This window comes from Mustela putorius, unplaced genomic scaffold, assembly GCF_011764305.1.
Source record: "Mustela putorius furo isolate JIRA1106 unplaced genomic scaffold, ASM1176430v1.1 tig00000135_pilon_pilon_pilon, whole genome shotgun sequence".
Classification (NCBI taxonomy): domain Eukaryota; kingdom Metazoa; phylum Chordata; class Mammalia; order Carnivora; family Mustelidae; genus Mustela; species Mustela putorius.
The window spans coordinates 4,729,803-4,744,597 of NW_025421292.1; the positions used below are offsets into that span (position 1 = coordinate 4,729,803).

At 47.0% G+C, this 14,795-nt stretch overlaps 1 protein-coding gene across 3 annotated transcripts in view; it reads left to right on the forward strand.

Moving 5' to 3' along the window:
- Positions 1–9,441: 9,441 nt before the first annotated feature.
- The window catches only part of COL12A1 (collagen type XII alpha 1 chain), a 120,968-nt gene continuing 115,614 nt past the window's right edge, over positions 9,442–14,795 (forward strand). Inside the window, exons 1-2 of one of the 3 annotated variants that reach the window (XM_004770722.3) lie at positions 9,442–9,913; positions 12,955–13,062. In XM_004770722.3, the coding sequence (XP_004770779.1) occupies positions 12,990–13,062 (73 nt within the window). In that variant the 5' untranslated portion in view covers positions 9,442–9,913; positions 12,955–12,989. The remainder of the gene's footprint in view (positions 9,914–12,954; positions 13,063–14,795) is intronic. The other 2 variants (XM_004770723.3, XM_004770724.3) reach the window with 2 other exon arrangements.

Consider the following 14,795-nt stretch of genomic DNA (forward strand, 5'->3'; position numbering starts at 1 on the left):
GTGGTACCTCGAGATAGATGTCTCCTCTGTGGAGTACTAAGATGACAGAAGCCTGCATGTCTGAGGACTTCATGGACTAGCCATAGTCTCAGCTATGGACTGTCCACCTCTTGACTTTGGGGAGTGTTTTCGTCCCCGTTATTTCCATCCCCTGTTGCTAGCAGCAGAGCCCTTCTGATGTAACAGAGCGCCAGATGTGGACGCTTTGAGGAGAGGAGAGATTAGAGGGGGTGGCGATGTTCTCAGGGGTTCCCGAAGGTGGCCTCAGGAAGGAAGCAGACACTGCCTGGGGTAGGACACGAGTCCAGTGTGCACACAGCACACACGACAACTGCCCTGGTGTTGCTTTGGCATCTGTAGCCAGTAGTCCCCGAGACTGCCCCCCTTCTCGCCTGCTCTGGAACAGGAACTCATGGCTCCGAGGAAACTGGTCTTCTTATTAGCTGCTCTGTCCGAGGTGCTGGTAAGTGGTGGGTGGGCCAGCCACATCTTAGATGCTTCAATCGCTGCCTGTTGGTGGCAATTTTGTTCTGCTTTAACTTTCAGAGATTTCAGATGTAGATATCCTGCGACAGGTGGCAGGCTTCCACCGCTCCAGTCCCATCCTGTTCTTGAGGGAGTGCGGCAATGAGTTCCAACATGTTTTGCAAAATTAATGACATGCTCAAGAATCAGGTACCCAGAATAATGGAAAGAAGACCAACCAGGCAGCTGACACCTGGATTCTTAGTACTGGCACCAATGATAGAACAGGGCATCGAGCAAGTGCCTGAGCTGCTCTGGTTCTCAGGTTTTGGAAACACGGGAAATGGTGCAGCTGGTTACATGATTTCTAAGACCCCTTTTGGTTTTACAGTCTGCTGGGTGTCCCTCATTATCCCTTCTCTTTCTTCCATAAGAATAGAACATCAGAGTTCTGTTATCATTCCGACTATTTCTGTCACCATTAAATAGATGGGGCTTACCCTACAATTTTACTTCTATCTCTGCAAGTATTCAACTCACCTGTGTAATATACATACAGTAAAACATTTTACAGTCCTTTCATTGGAAATGGGAGAAATAAAGCAAATTTGTCCTCACCTTTGATCGTACATTAGTAAGGACAAGAAAGAGAAGAACATTTTGAGTGTCCTTGGGTAAATGAAACTGAACCATGTTTTTGTATGATTTCATCTTTAAAGCCAATGACAACCATGAAGCCATGCTTTCCAGGGATCATACGGAGCGGGGAGTTGTGGAAGCTTGGGAAGAAGGTGGGGATGGGTTTGATTCTGGCTGCTGCACTATTAGGCTCTATGACCCTGGCCAATCAACTTTCCTGTAGTTTGCTGGTTTCCTCAAAATAATTTCCTAACTACTGCTATCAACACTGAACCCACATTTAAACACTCCCCTGGAACCTTGACTTAGGGACCAGCCTTACAGGTGATTGGCCTTCCTGACCTGCCAGTACTAGATGACTTCCCTTAGTCTTCAGGTAGTAGTTGAGTTCTCATCCTGCCTTAGCACAGACTCCATGAATAACCAAGGGGGCTTGGCTTTGATCAGCATGTGACAAACCTCACAGGCCATCAGAATTATCCAGGAAGTTTCAAAAACATACAGATGCCCAAGCCCAGCCACGGAGAACACTTTGATTGGCCTGAGGGTGGTGCTTAGGTATTGGTATAGTGTTTCAATTTTTTTCAGACTCCTTGAGTGATTATTTTGTGCAGGCATGCTTGGGACCCATTGGCTTAGATCTCCTACCCCATGGTAGGGCAGAAGGGCAGAAGTGGGAGGAATATCCCAAGCCATAGAAAAGCAGAGGAGAGATTGAGGGCTGAGGACTATCCCAAGCCAGTTGCAGAGCCCACATAATAGTTATATTGTGAAGCCCATTATTTAATTGCGGAAATTCTTACCTTAGCTCCAGTGTAGACATGGGAATGAGCATCACACATTGCTAGAAAATGCAAGACCAGCCCTCTCAACTCTATCCTCGCAGGTAGCAAGAGAAATAATAAAGGCACAAGACTTCATTCCAAAAGAGAGCTAATAAAAACATAATCTCAACACTTGGTTCCCTACATCGGTATTGTAAGCAAGGTCTTAACTGTTCCTCAGGTCAAAGGCCAGAATCTTTTATTTTGGGGGCAGTTAGTGGTTCTGTTCAAAGTTATTGCTACCAAGAAAAAACCAAAAATATCAGAGATGAAGCCATTCAATAAAGAAAATTACACTTGGAAAAAACAAACGAAAAAAAAGCTTAGACCATGTGTGAAAGTTTGAAATGATTTTCTCCATTTAAACAATGAGTGGGGACTTTATGTACTTTCAGCCTGACAAGTCCAGCACTTGGGCAGCATAGACAGAGGGAGGATGGAGAAAATTGTTTAAGCATTTCCCAGATGCTTTTTGTATCACATGCAGTGTTATGTATTCAGACACCCATGAGCAAACTTGCAGGAGCGCCAAGGAACAACAATGCTGTCGTTCACCCTTTGAATAACTAACCACCCGTCACAGAGTGCAAATGTGATTCTTAAGTAGTTTTTCACACTTTGCAAAATTCTGGCAAAAAAAGGGAAGGAGCATTTCTCTCTCTTAAAAAATCTGTATTGAAATCTGAGATATTATTTATATTTTTTATAAACATATTAATAAAATGTAATAGAAAGTTCCTCCAAACTTTTTTCGTTAGGAAAAAAAAAAAAAAACAAAAAAAAACCTGCCAGGGATTTTGGTCATTTGTAAGGCCATTTTGTCATGTTCTCTCTCTCTCTTTCTCTCTCTTTTTAAGATTTAATTTATTTTTGTGAGAGAGCAAGAACACAAGCAGGGAGAGTTGTAGAGGGAGAGGGAGAAGCATACAACCCCTCCCCCCAAGAGGGGAGCCTGATGATGTGGGGGGCAGGGCTTAAGGCTCCATCCCAGGAGGGGCTCCATCCCAGGACCCTGAGATCATGACCTGAGCCAAAGGCAGACCTTTAACTGACTGAGCCACCCCGATGCCCCTTGTCATGTTCTCTTAAAAGTGGCTTGCCTGTCCCAATTCCCTTATTTTCCCCACGGCACATCATTCTTTCAGTCATCTGACTTTGCTCAGTCATTTAAAAATATTTTCCCATTCTGACTTCCTAACACCAGTCTTCTTCCTCTTTGCTTGCCACTATTGTGAGCGCCACAAGGTAGACTCTCTGAGTCTCTCACCTGGACTCTGGGCACCTCTCGCTGCCTCCTGGCTTGCAGGCTTTCTTCTCAGAAAGTTTCTGTGAGCTCCATTGCCAGATTAGATTTTTTACAACACATTTTTAAAATTATTCTTTTGTGTAATAAGCATTCATTTTAATACAGTGGAAAGACCATGAACTCAGATGTCAGAGAGCAGAGTTCAGGTCTGAGTTCCAAAATTAACTAGTAAATCACTTGACTCCCTCGAGCCTCAGTTCCTTATCTATAAGCATAGAGATAATAATTAAATATTGTGAACTGACATATGTAAAATGCTTCATGCAGTGTCTGGAACACACCCTGTCAATTATTTGCTCAGTGGAGTGGATTCTAGAATCTCAGTCACTTCCAAGCTCTAATACTATTCCATTGTATTCACAAACTTTCGCCTCAAACAACTCTGCTTTATTTATTGCCCAAGACATTTCCTGTCCCTTTGCTATTTTCTCAACTTCTCATTTTGAATTTTGGACTTGGAATGTTAACTGTTAGTGCTTTAAAGTCTTCCTCCTTCAGAAATTCTTTAGGGACCACCTCAGCATTTGCTGCCTTCTGCCTTCCATGAACTCGCAGCAATTCCTAGCGTGGGGAGCCATGCCTCCATGGGTCTCTCACGCTTCTCGGGTCTTGCTGCCTTTGTTTCAAAGGATGTTTCTAGGGTGTTTGTATATTTGCAGCTTGAGGATACAGAGGTAATTTCTCTCTCTGGTGCAAAGGGCAAGTTTGTTTACTGTCCAGTGTAACAAAGAGAATGCCTCCTTTCAGAGCAAAAGTCAGGCAGGCTCACTGCCCTCAGAAGAGACATGGGTTCCCCAAGCCCGGTTCTGTTCCGATAATGCAACCCGTGGTCTATGTAAGGGTCACTGAGCCTTCTTTGCATTAGCCTATGGGACCCAGGGCCTGGAGGACCAGTGCAAATGATGATCCTCTGGCTGCTGTTCATCCTGTCAGTCACTCCTTGGGGTCTGGTTCCTTGTGCGTTCTGCCAGCATCCCCGAATCTGTAATATGTTAACTTGTTAGCTTGCAAGTAAGATACCATTTCAGATCCTAGAATAGCTCTTGACAACTATTATTGTTATTGTTATTATTTGGTTGCTATGGTTTCTAAATATTTTTTCGTAACAATCTCCTCTTTCCCCTCTTTTTTCTTGTCATGGGTCTGTGGAGAGACTGATTTATAGAGCAACCGGTTTGTGGGGAAATCGCCTTTTTTTTTTTTTTCCTTCCTGCAAGAACGTTCTGAATCATGCGTTGTGCTGATTGCGCCTTGCGTTGTTATTTGTTTTGGTTCTGTATACCATGATCCCTCCCCCCCAAATTATTTTTCATGCTGGTCTGTCTGCTTGCAACTACACACTGTCTCTAGACCTCTTTTGAGCCATTTGGATTTGTTTATGTTTATTTCTGGCTTTTGTTACTCCACTTATGTTTTCTTATGGAGAGGGTCTCTTTTGATTTGCCTTTTTAAAAAAAAAAATCCCCCACGGTTTCTAGTGAACATCATGATTAGAGCAACAGCGTTTGCTGAACGAACGCTCAAGATACAAGCTTTTGAAGGAGTCTAGTCAGGTAATGGCCATCCTTTCCCTCTTTTCCACCAGAGGGCGCATTCCGTTCCACCTTAGATTTAGGAACATTGCACAATCTGGGATTCCCTCTGCTTTGAATACCTGGGTGTCTGTGCTTCCTAAAGGTAGCTGAATGAAGTGGTAAGTATATAAAAATGCTTTCTTAAATGAAGCCTTGGTATGGTTACACTTTATCCTACACTGGAGCTCCAACTGGGGCCAATGAAACCTTCTAGGATTTCATCACTATTGCGTTTCAATTTATTAGGTAGTGAGTTTGAAGGCCCAGACCACATCCTGAAAAATGGGTTCCTGTGATTTTTCACATTTTCCTGCAACCTGAAAGTTTATGTCAGTGCACACATACTGACAGTCCACACACAGAGCAGCGGTCTGACTAGAAATTCTGGACCTTGTGCTACTTTGAGGGTTATAAAATAAATAGATTCCAAGTCCCTCGGTGGTAAATATGACTTAGCCAGTATTGAATCTGACGGAAATGAAGTGGCAAAGTGTTGCTTTCTTAACCTGAAACTGAATTTACTCCCTTGTATCTTTCACAGTTTGTTCAAGGAGGTCAGAGCTAACTGAATAATCAACTCCCACCAGCATTGGACTTTTATTAAATTTGAATGGTTCTTCCTAAGAAGATACTGTATTAGTATTAGGATGCAGGGTTTTTGTTTGTTTGTTTTTTTGTTTTGTTTTGTTTTAAGCTTCGTAACTTTCCACGCAACCACAGCTTTTTGAAGTCTCTTGAAATTTGAGCTAGCCACCTTGGGGAGGAGGATGAATATGAAGCACTTACTGTTTTCTGCTCCATGGTTGCTCCCATTCTGACAGAGAGAAATTTTCTCAGGACAAGTGAGGGGTGCGCAAAGCTGTAGACTCCACAGAAGTAGCTCTTTGTGAAGAATCAGGGCCTGTCAAGAAGGCAGGAGTGCGGTATTCCTTCTTCCTTCCTGTAGGGACGGCTTTGGCCTCTGGATTGCTCAGCTTTGCTAGTCCAGAAAGGGCAGCTCTCTACCCTTTCTCATTTGTAACATTAAACGTTTTGAAGCCATAAACTCTTCAGAGATGTGAGGGGGCCAGTGAAGTTTGCTTCAGGTGCCTCAGTTCTTCCTTAACAGAGTTTTGAGGGCAAGTCCTCATTTTATCATCATATCCAGTGCTCTGAGCTTGTCACTGTACAGGCACACAGAAGGTGGTCATTAAGTGCACAGGGTTCTAAATGAAAGGACTCAGATATGTGACCTCTTGACTCTTCAGGCACACTGCCTCGCTGCCCCCGAAAATTAGTGTAGAGTGCCACTTCCTCTCTTAACATTTAAAAAAAAAAAAGATTTTATTTATTTATTTGACAGAGAGCGACAGCGAGCAGGGAACACAAGCAAGAGGAGTGGGAGAGGGAGGAGCTTATAAGGGCTTTCTTGGCCCAAGACCCTTAAAGTCTGCTCTGGCTACAACCCACACAGAGCTCCCAGAATGGGACAAGCAGTGCACATTCAGCCTGGGTTCCTCTTCCCAGGTTCCCCACCAGGTACCTCAGCAAGCACCTTCACCTGTACCAGGAACCCTGGCTACCAGGAACCCTGGCTAGGTTAACCCCCAGGAAAACAATGAAGAGGGTGCTTTTGCCTTTTTGTAAATTAGGGATGAGATTTCCCCCACCCCCCACCCTGTACTCTGAACTCCTTCCTGAAAGTAGCACCTCTTCCATTGTTTACCCTTGACCAGAACTTTGCCATGGCCTTGGGGCAAGAACTTCCATAGGCTGCTACCTCCTCACTTGTTCTGCCGTCTTGCTGGCTGTCAGCCATTTCTGGGAACCAGGCAGATGAATGACAGGTTCTTTTCTTTTTTCTTTTCTTTTCTTTTTTCTTTTCTTTTCTTTTCTTTTCTTTTCTTTTCTTTTCTTTTCTTTTCTTTTCTTTTCTTTTCTTTTTCTTCTTTTTTTTTTCTTTTCCCAAAACTCCCTTAAATAAAATCTCAACTTCTGGGTCTACACTGTGTAGTTTGACCTCGGGCGCCAGCGCTCGCGCTGACCAGTAGATCGCGCTGTCGGACAAGGAATCCGAAGCTCCCGAACCTCCGGGAACCCCAGAGCCGGAGGGAGAAGAGGTGCGAGCGGAAGGCTGGGAGAATGAGGAGAGGGAGATCCCCGGGTTTAACCTGAGGACAGAAAGCAATCAAATTTCAATCAGCTCTGCTTTAGTCGGTAAATATCAATTCGTTGCAAACACTGATGAATTCCAAGGGGTAAGGACTGGACGCACTACAAAAGGGGACAGATGGGAGGAGGGTTTACAAGGTTTTGGTGTTTTGTTTTGTTTTTAAACCCACATATTCACTTAGGGTGCTAGAAGTCTAGCGTGCCTAAAAGCCCCGGAGGTCAAACCGTGCAGATGTCCTGGTGGAAAGTCCCTGAAGATCTCTTTTGGATACCCTTGAGTTGCACGCATGTCTCCTGGGAATGGGAGTGCTTGGATTAGCTTGTGAATATATATGTGTGTATTTCCGGAACCAGTGTCCCTTCTTTCCTCTTATTCTACTTTGGAAGCACTGCGTAGAGATTTTTTTTTTTTTTTTTTTTTTTTTTTTTTTTTTTTTTTTGAGGGACAGAGGGTGTTTTGAGGCCGGTGACTTTGTTACAGACCTTTGTAGCAATTATTTCAAATGCATTAAATCTGTCTGTGAGCGACAATGCCTTAAGAGAGGATGGCCACGGGGGTCCCCAGGACGCCAGTCTGGGTCCGAGAGCTGCACCAAGTGAGCGCTCTTGGGGTCTTGAGCTCAACATGTGCAGCTCTGAGTCAACGCAACAGGAGAGAGAACTCTTTTAAAAGCAGTAATATCAACACACAGAGTTACACTGCTCCCCAGTCAACAACTTTGCCATCACAAATTAAAAACAAAAAGTACATAAAGAAAAACGCGCGCGCGCACACACACACACACACACAAACCTGGGTGAAATGCAAACCCCAGCCAGCCTGGGCTGGCGTGCAAGGCGACGGTTTTCCTTTTCTAGACAGTGGGAGTCGGTTTCCCAAGGGGTATCCCAGGCGGTTCCAGGCCGCTGTGGGGGCCAGGGCGTCTGCAGGGTGCAGCGCAGCGCTACCCTCTGTCCCGCCGGCGGCTGCCGGGACTTAGCTGCCTCTGGGCTCTGTCATCGAGCCCGCTACCAGCCCACGTGCGTCTGTAAGCAGGAATTTGAGTGAGGGTGCGGGTGGAGGTTTGTGCTGGACACTCGGGGTTGTGAGAGTTTGAAGGGGGAAGACTATGCGCGTGTGTGGGCTCTTTGTGAGAGCTGCCCAGCTGGACTTCGAGTGGGCCCTGTGTACTCAGGGAATGTGCAGAGGTGGAGATTCCCATTTTTTCCCGTTCCTTCCGTCCAGTCTTCTCTCTGGCTTCCTCTGGCTTTCGCTGGAGGCAGCTGTGAGTGGGGCAGAGTTGGGGGGGGGGCGGGAGGAGGGCGCTCAGCAAGTTCTTGTCGTTCTAAAGGCAAGTTCAGAGGATATCGCGCCTGTTGGAGGGAAGGCCCAATTTGCAGAAGTCAGATCAAACAGGGAAGAGAAGTTTACATTAGAGACAAAAACCTCCGCTTTTACTATTGGGGGCGGTCAGGTCCAGGAGAATAGCTCCCGCGTTCGCCTCCGAGCCCCCTCCTCTGTTTGGGTGGCTCAGTCTCCAGGGTTAGCCTCTGGACGTCAGGAGGCCAAAGGTACAGGGCTTGTGCTGAGGGCACAGACGTGAGTAATCTGAACTTCTCCTGGAGCCTTTTCTAATGCCATAGTGTAGGAGCCCCGCACTTCCTCCCGTGCGCCTAGCACGTTTGGCAATCCTGAGTGCCAGGCTCGCTGCTCAGGCCAAGGAGGGTGGAGCCGAGGGGGGGGGGTTGGTAGAAAGGAGAAGATGCTCTCAGAATGTAAGCCCCCATTTGTCCTCCATCTCTTTGGCAGCTGGGGGAAACTTAATTTCATTCTTCTCCTTGACCCCAAGGGGTTTTAAGGGCAAATTAAAACCCTCCGCCGGGGTCAGCTTATGCTCAAGGTCTCTGCCGTGATTACAAGTTGTTCTCTATAGCGGCTTCCTGTTCTGAGGATCCCTAGGTTTCATTGCGTCCCTTGACCTCAATCTTGGCTCAAATTAAGCCTCTCAGTTCCGTCGCAAAGCATCAGGGAAGCAAGACAGGACTGGGAAAGCCATCCATCCCGTCTCCGAGCCCTGCGGGCTGCTGTACGAGTTCCCAGTCGCAGCTCGAAGATTGGAAAAGACAGAAGGCGCGCCGCGTGCACAGACAGTTAGTTAATGGAAACCCCGTAAATCGGTTTTAAGTGCACCCAGGACAGAGGGGGAGGAAAGTGTAGGTGGTGATGATGGGGGATGCGGCTAGCGTGGTTTGGGGTCGGTCACACGTTCTTGCAGTTCTGAATGTAAAAGAGTCGCTTCCCTCCCTCCTATTGTTCTTAATTTAGAAAAAAATAAATTCATTAAAGAGAATCGCAAGGATAGGGAAACCCGAGCTCTCCAGCCCGCCCCAAGCGGAGGAGTGAGCGGCTTCCCTTGGCAGTGAACCCGACTGCGGCTGTCCCCCTCCTGGCTTCCTCCTCCCCCTCCCTTCATCCTCCCCCCTCCCCGGCGGGGTATTGCTACTACGGGGATCGCCACCTCACGCTGAAGGAATGCTGGAAGTATGCACACGTTCCCAAAAGTAGACCTCCTTCACCGCCGGAGGAGCATACATCACCCCGTGGCAGCCGTCCACCTTCTCAGGCGTTTCGTAACCGAGTAAACTGAGAGCTGGGAACAGCCCTCTATTAAGTAGCCGGTGGCGCGGAGCCTCTTCCCACTCGACTAAGGCGAACCGTCGCAGACGCGTCCGCGCGCGGGCAGCTGCGGTCCCGGGCAGTCTCCACGGGTTCCGCAGCGTCTGCCGCACCTCTTGGGATCCTCAGCCTCTTTGCCTCCTCGGTGGCCCTGCAGCTGCCCACCTCCCGGCAGCCGCCAGGTTCTCCTCCAGCGCAGCGCCAGTTGCCTGGGCGTGCGGGGGTCACACAGGACCCCGGCTTCCACGACGCCGGGAAGCCGCTGTCGCCGCCGCTACCTCGGTCACCACCGCCTCAGGTTGGTCCGGCTTCTAGCCATTTACCCTTACCCCACACCTCGCAAAGATAATTAGGGGAACTTGTTTCTAGCCTGTTGCCCAAGCCCTTAAGGGTCGCAGGCAAGAACGGTTTGCACTCGTAAGAGTGGAGCTTTGCCCGAGATTTGCCGGGTATCTTGGGGTTCTGCGATTCCTTTTATCTTTGTGGGAGAAAGAACTGTAGTTTTTCTTAAGGGCTGTACAGGGCGGCTGTGTGCGTAAAGCACCCTGCTCATTGTTTCTATTTGCAGAGGAATTTCATGTATAGATGCTGTCGATTTCAATGAAGCGTGCCCCAGATTCTGTGGCCACCGCGTTATCTCTTGGCAATAGCTTTCCCCGGGGGTGCGGTGGTGCAGCCCCGGCGCTGGGAAGGTATTTTAGTGACGCATGGTGCGGAATTCTTTGGAGGGCTGGCTGAGTGCTCTGCAGCTCGTCGAAGCTGCGCGGGTGTGTGTGGCATCTTGAGACAGATTCCTAGTCGAGTGTTCTGGCTCTTTTGCTTTTCAAAGCATCTGAGATGGTGGGTTAATCCAGCTCTAGGGAACTCAGCCTTGGCCTTCTCAACTTCTGGAGAAAGCTCCCCTTCCTGACCTCTTCCCGAGTGCATTGGTTGAGGCCATACTAGGGCTCCGTGGAACCTCTGAAGTAGTTTCCATCCCAAATTCTACACAGTGTAAAGATCAGAGAGCTTGGAGGCGCCGGGTTCATTTATGGAGCGGAGATTCGAAGTGAGGGAGGAAAAGAGGTACCCTGACTCGAGTGTCCTTAGGGAAAGGGGACCCATAGGGGCGTTCCAAAACCCCTATCCCTCACCCCCACCCCCAAGCCTGGACTATGTGATCTAAAGTATGCTGGAGCACTGGGGGAGGATGGAGCAAGGAAGGGAATGGGCACTAAACCCGCCCTTGGCTAATGTCAAGGTCGCCGTGGGTAAGAGGAGGTAGGTGACTCGGAAGGGATCTGGAGAAACCCCACGGGGTAACGTATTTAAGTTTCTTTTTTAACTGGAATCAGGAGTTAAAGAATGGGTCTTTTCTGGCGGGGTGGGAGAGGGGGCAAGTTGGTGGAAGGAGACCAGTCCCTTAAGACCTCCCTCCGCACGCGCTCCTCCGCAAATGATTCATTTTCATTCAGGAGGGTGAAATGAGGGAATCCTCTCTGACACGTAGGGGCGGCCTCTTTCAGACATTTATGTCTGAGAATGTTCAGTGAAGCATTGAGCTAAGCATTCACATAAAGGTTTTGGCTAAAAGGAGAGTGGTTTTTTGTTTGTTTGCTTGTTTGTTTGTTTTTGTTTTTCCTTCTTCTTTTTTGAATGTATGGACGGGATGACTGGCCGGCGGGTAGGTTCGGATACCCCAGCGCAACATGATTCATTCTTGCCGCTGAGTCAGGCAGCCAATAGGTGGCGCTCTAGACCCAGACAAAAGAGCTTCCTTCCACTATTAAGGTTTTTGTGAAGAGTTCAAGATTTAATAAAAAAAAGGTTGCATAGAGCTTTTTGATGGGTCGATTGTCAGCCTTTAAGTTTTCGCGAGCACGCTGCCAACTGAGTTGGAAATTACTGTAGCAAAGTTAAGGCCAGCTGATGGGAACAATGGGCCAGTCTCACCTCCTGCTTTTCACTGATGGAAGAAGAGGGTTAGAAATGTCAAACAGCTGTTAATTAGGAAGAAAGAAATCGCTGGAGCCCTTGAATCTTCAGAGCAGCGCCAACATTTTAATCTTGGCTTCATAAAAAGGACCTCTGGGCAATTTGGCACGCCTGCTCATCAGACGTTTAAAATGTAATTTACACTCAGGCAGAGGAGAGATGCTCTAATACATTGTGCCAATAATTTGGAAGGGCATGGTTGGAGCTTGTCAGTTTCTTTTCTCAAAGAGAGTTCGACCTTTGGCTCCTTTTTGGATTCCCAAACAGAACTTCGTTTTTCAAGGGGACTCATCTGTTGCTTTATAATAATTTATGTACTTCACAGTCAACTCTCTTTTTATGTTTTGCCTCTGGCAGTTTCCCAGTTCAGTTCATTGCTAGTAGCTTTTGTCTCTGAGTTGGACCTTAGAATATTTAAGAAGATTCTCTTCTGCCAACATAGACTAAACACCTACTGTGTGCTGGGAGTTACCAAAGATGAATTAGACTCTTTGTCTTTAAGGAATTAATAATCTAGGTACAGAATCCGGAAAAATCAGAATAGAACATAGTCTCATGTGGACCATATATACCTGCAATCTTCTGGAATTTGGAATCTTCTGGAATAAGTGAAGTGAAAATAAGTTAAAGGAATAAAAATATCTTGGGAAAACAGACAAGAGTGGTTTTTTTTTTTTTTTTTTTTTTGTCTGTTCTATGGCTTGTCCTTTTTTTAAAAATTATGTATCTTAGAGTTGTTTTCCCCTCATCTTGGGTAAAAGATTTATCAGATGTGAAGACAAAGCAGCTAGCTGTCCGGTCAGGTTTCGGCTGGGACTTACATATTTCTGTATAATCCATTTCAGACCTTAAAGAACTGCATATTTGTAGGCAGAACAAAATGAAGAAAAAAAAAGAGAATAAAAGAGGTTTATTATACTTTTCCAAACTACCCTGAGACCACTAAAGTACAGTTACCTAAAGAGTTCAGCAGCTAGGAAAAAGCTGCCGGCCAAATAAAATCCCCAGCTGGAAGAGACATTTAGTTGAGTCAGGGATAAAGTGACCTCTGAATTAGCCATCACCAAGGCAGGATGAAGTCATGTGGGGCCTGGTAAGGCCATCACCCAGGGATGCTAAGCAGGACCAACCTCCAGGAAAACAGGACCCTCTTTAAACTTGAAATCCCTCTTAGTGCCATGATTAAACTGCAGCAGATGAACTTGACTTCCACCGCTCCACAATAGGCCTATTATACGCCAGGCTGGGCCCTGAGGTTATTAAGGCAGATCTGGTCGGGTCCTGGCCTGGCTCCAGGCTCCAGTTCTAACCTGGTGCCAGGCCTGCCCGACCCGGTTCTGATACGGTCACTGCTTCTTCCCGCAGATCCCTTCATGTGGCTGTGAGCTTGGACGCTGAGCATGCGACCCAGGCTTCCCGCAGTGCTCGCCGCCCTGGGCGCGGCCCTGCTCCTGTCTTCCATTGAGGCAGAAGGTAAAATGCTCTTCCTTTCCCCTCCCTCAGTGACAATGCAGAACTCTAGAAAGGAAAAGACAAAGGATCTTGCCACTATTGCTTGCTCCGTTTTCCCTGTACTTCGTGTTTTCTCCGGATGTTTCTCTCCTCTCAGAGAAACACCCCCTTCTCCTGAGGCCTGTCTATTTTCCAGCTCTCAGGTCAAGCTCTTTCGTATTCTGCTTAAACCATTCCGTACAGTGCTGTGTGGTCTCCCTGCGCTTGTCCCTGCGGTGTGCTGTCCACACTGCCACCTACACTGCCGCCTTCCGAGAGGATCAGCCAGCCGGGAGGGGGCGACAGCTGCACCCAGCTCTACGAACTGGACGCCTCCTGGTGCTACCCGGGAGCCCCAGAGCGCGGGCAGGCTCGCTCGCATGGCTGTTCACCACCTGGTTCCGGGCTGTGACCTCGGGGACAGCATAAAATAAAGGACTCCAACAGTGCCGGCTCTGCGCCTCTGTGTGTTTTGTGGGGAGCTCAGCCGTTTAGGCGGACGGTGGAGGCGAACCAGGTGGCAACTAAACCGCCTCGGGGATGGGTGGCAAGCGGAGATCCGGACCCAGAATGGGTTCTCCTGACCCAGGGTCACTGCTTCCCTGTTTGGTTTGTGGAGCTCAGAGGAACGTGGCTCAGGCCCAGTCCGGCGAGGACAGTTCGGGTCTGCGCCAAGGTTTCCAACAGAAAGCAAGCGGGCGCCAGGAAGGCCAGGCTCTCCATCCTTCCCCTCTTCCCTCTCACATCAGACCTGAGTGGGTTCCGTCAGGGGCTGGGACCTGGGTGTCCTGGTCCCGAGGTCTGCAAAACGACTAAGTCCTGAAAATGAAGGACGTTTGCTAGATTTTCAACCTCACTTTATTCTTTTTATTATGTGCACTTGATGTCCTAATTTCTCAGTATTTATTTAAAAAGTTATTTCTGTGTATTAATCTAGTGAGAGCTTCTGTGTTCCTTCAAGAATCATCCGAGACCCCACAAACTAGAGTTATTGTTTGTTCTGCAAGGTAAATCAGATAATACCATAACAGACACCTTAATTTGTTTTTTTCCCAATAAAAATGCCCCAGATGGAGTTAAGGGAGGAAAGAAATGCATGGGGCAGCTGTGGGAATTCTAGGGTGGGTGGTACTTTTTTAGAGGTTGTGGGAAAGGAGAGCCCTTTCATAGCAACACTGAGATTTTTAAAAAAACTTTCTATTGTGTTTGATTTTCCACTTCAGGATGGTAGGTGCAAAAAAAAAAAAAAAAAAAAAAAAAAAAAAGAAGATTAGGAAAAACAGAGAGGCTCCAGAATTTGTTACCTGCTTAGAAAAGTGACAGAAACTTGCTCCTCTTATCTGACCCCTCCTGTGTGACTGTAGAGGCTTTGCAAAGTGGTCTCTGTGAAGTAATACTCAGATGAGGTTGCCTTTAATGTTCCTCTCTATGTCGTTTTTAGGAAGGAATTTTATTTGAGGAGCTTCTGGAAGCCCTTCTAAAGATATTTTTAGATAATTCACTGAAGTGGCCTATTTATTGCCCCTTAAGAGAATAGTTATTTGAAAATCAGAAAGATTTGAGAATTATTAGGAAAAGAATTAGGTTGGAAATGATGTAAGTGGAAAAAAATCAATTCTCAATTGGACAATGGCTGCTTAGCAAAGTGCAGTTAAAGAGAACATTTTGCTATTGTGTGTCAACTATACAGCAGTAATGAAAAGAAGAGAACATTT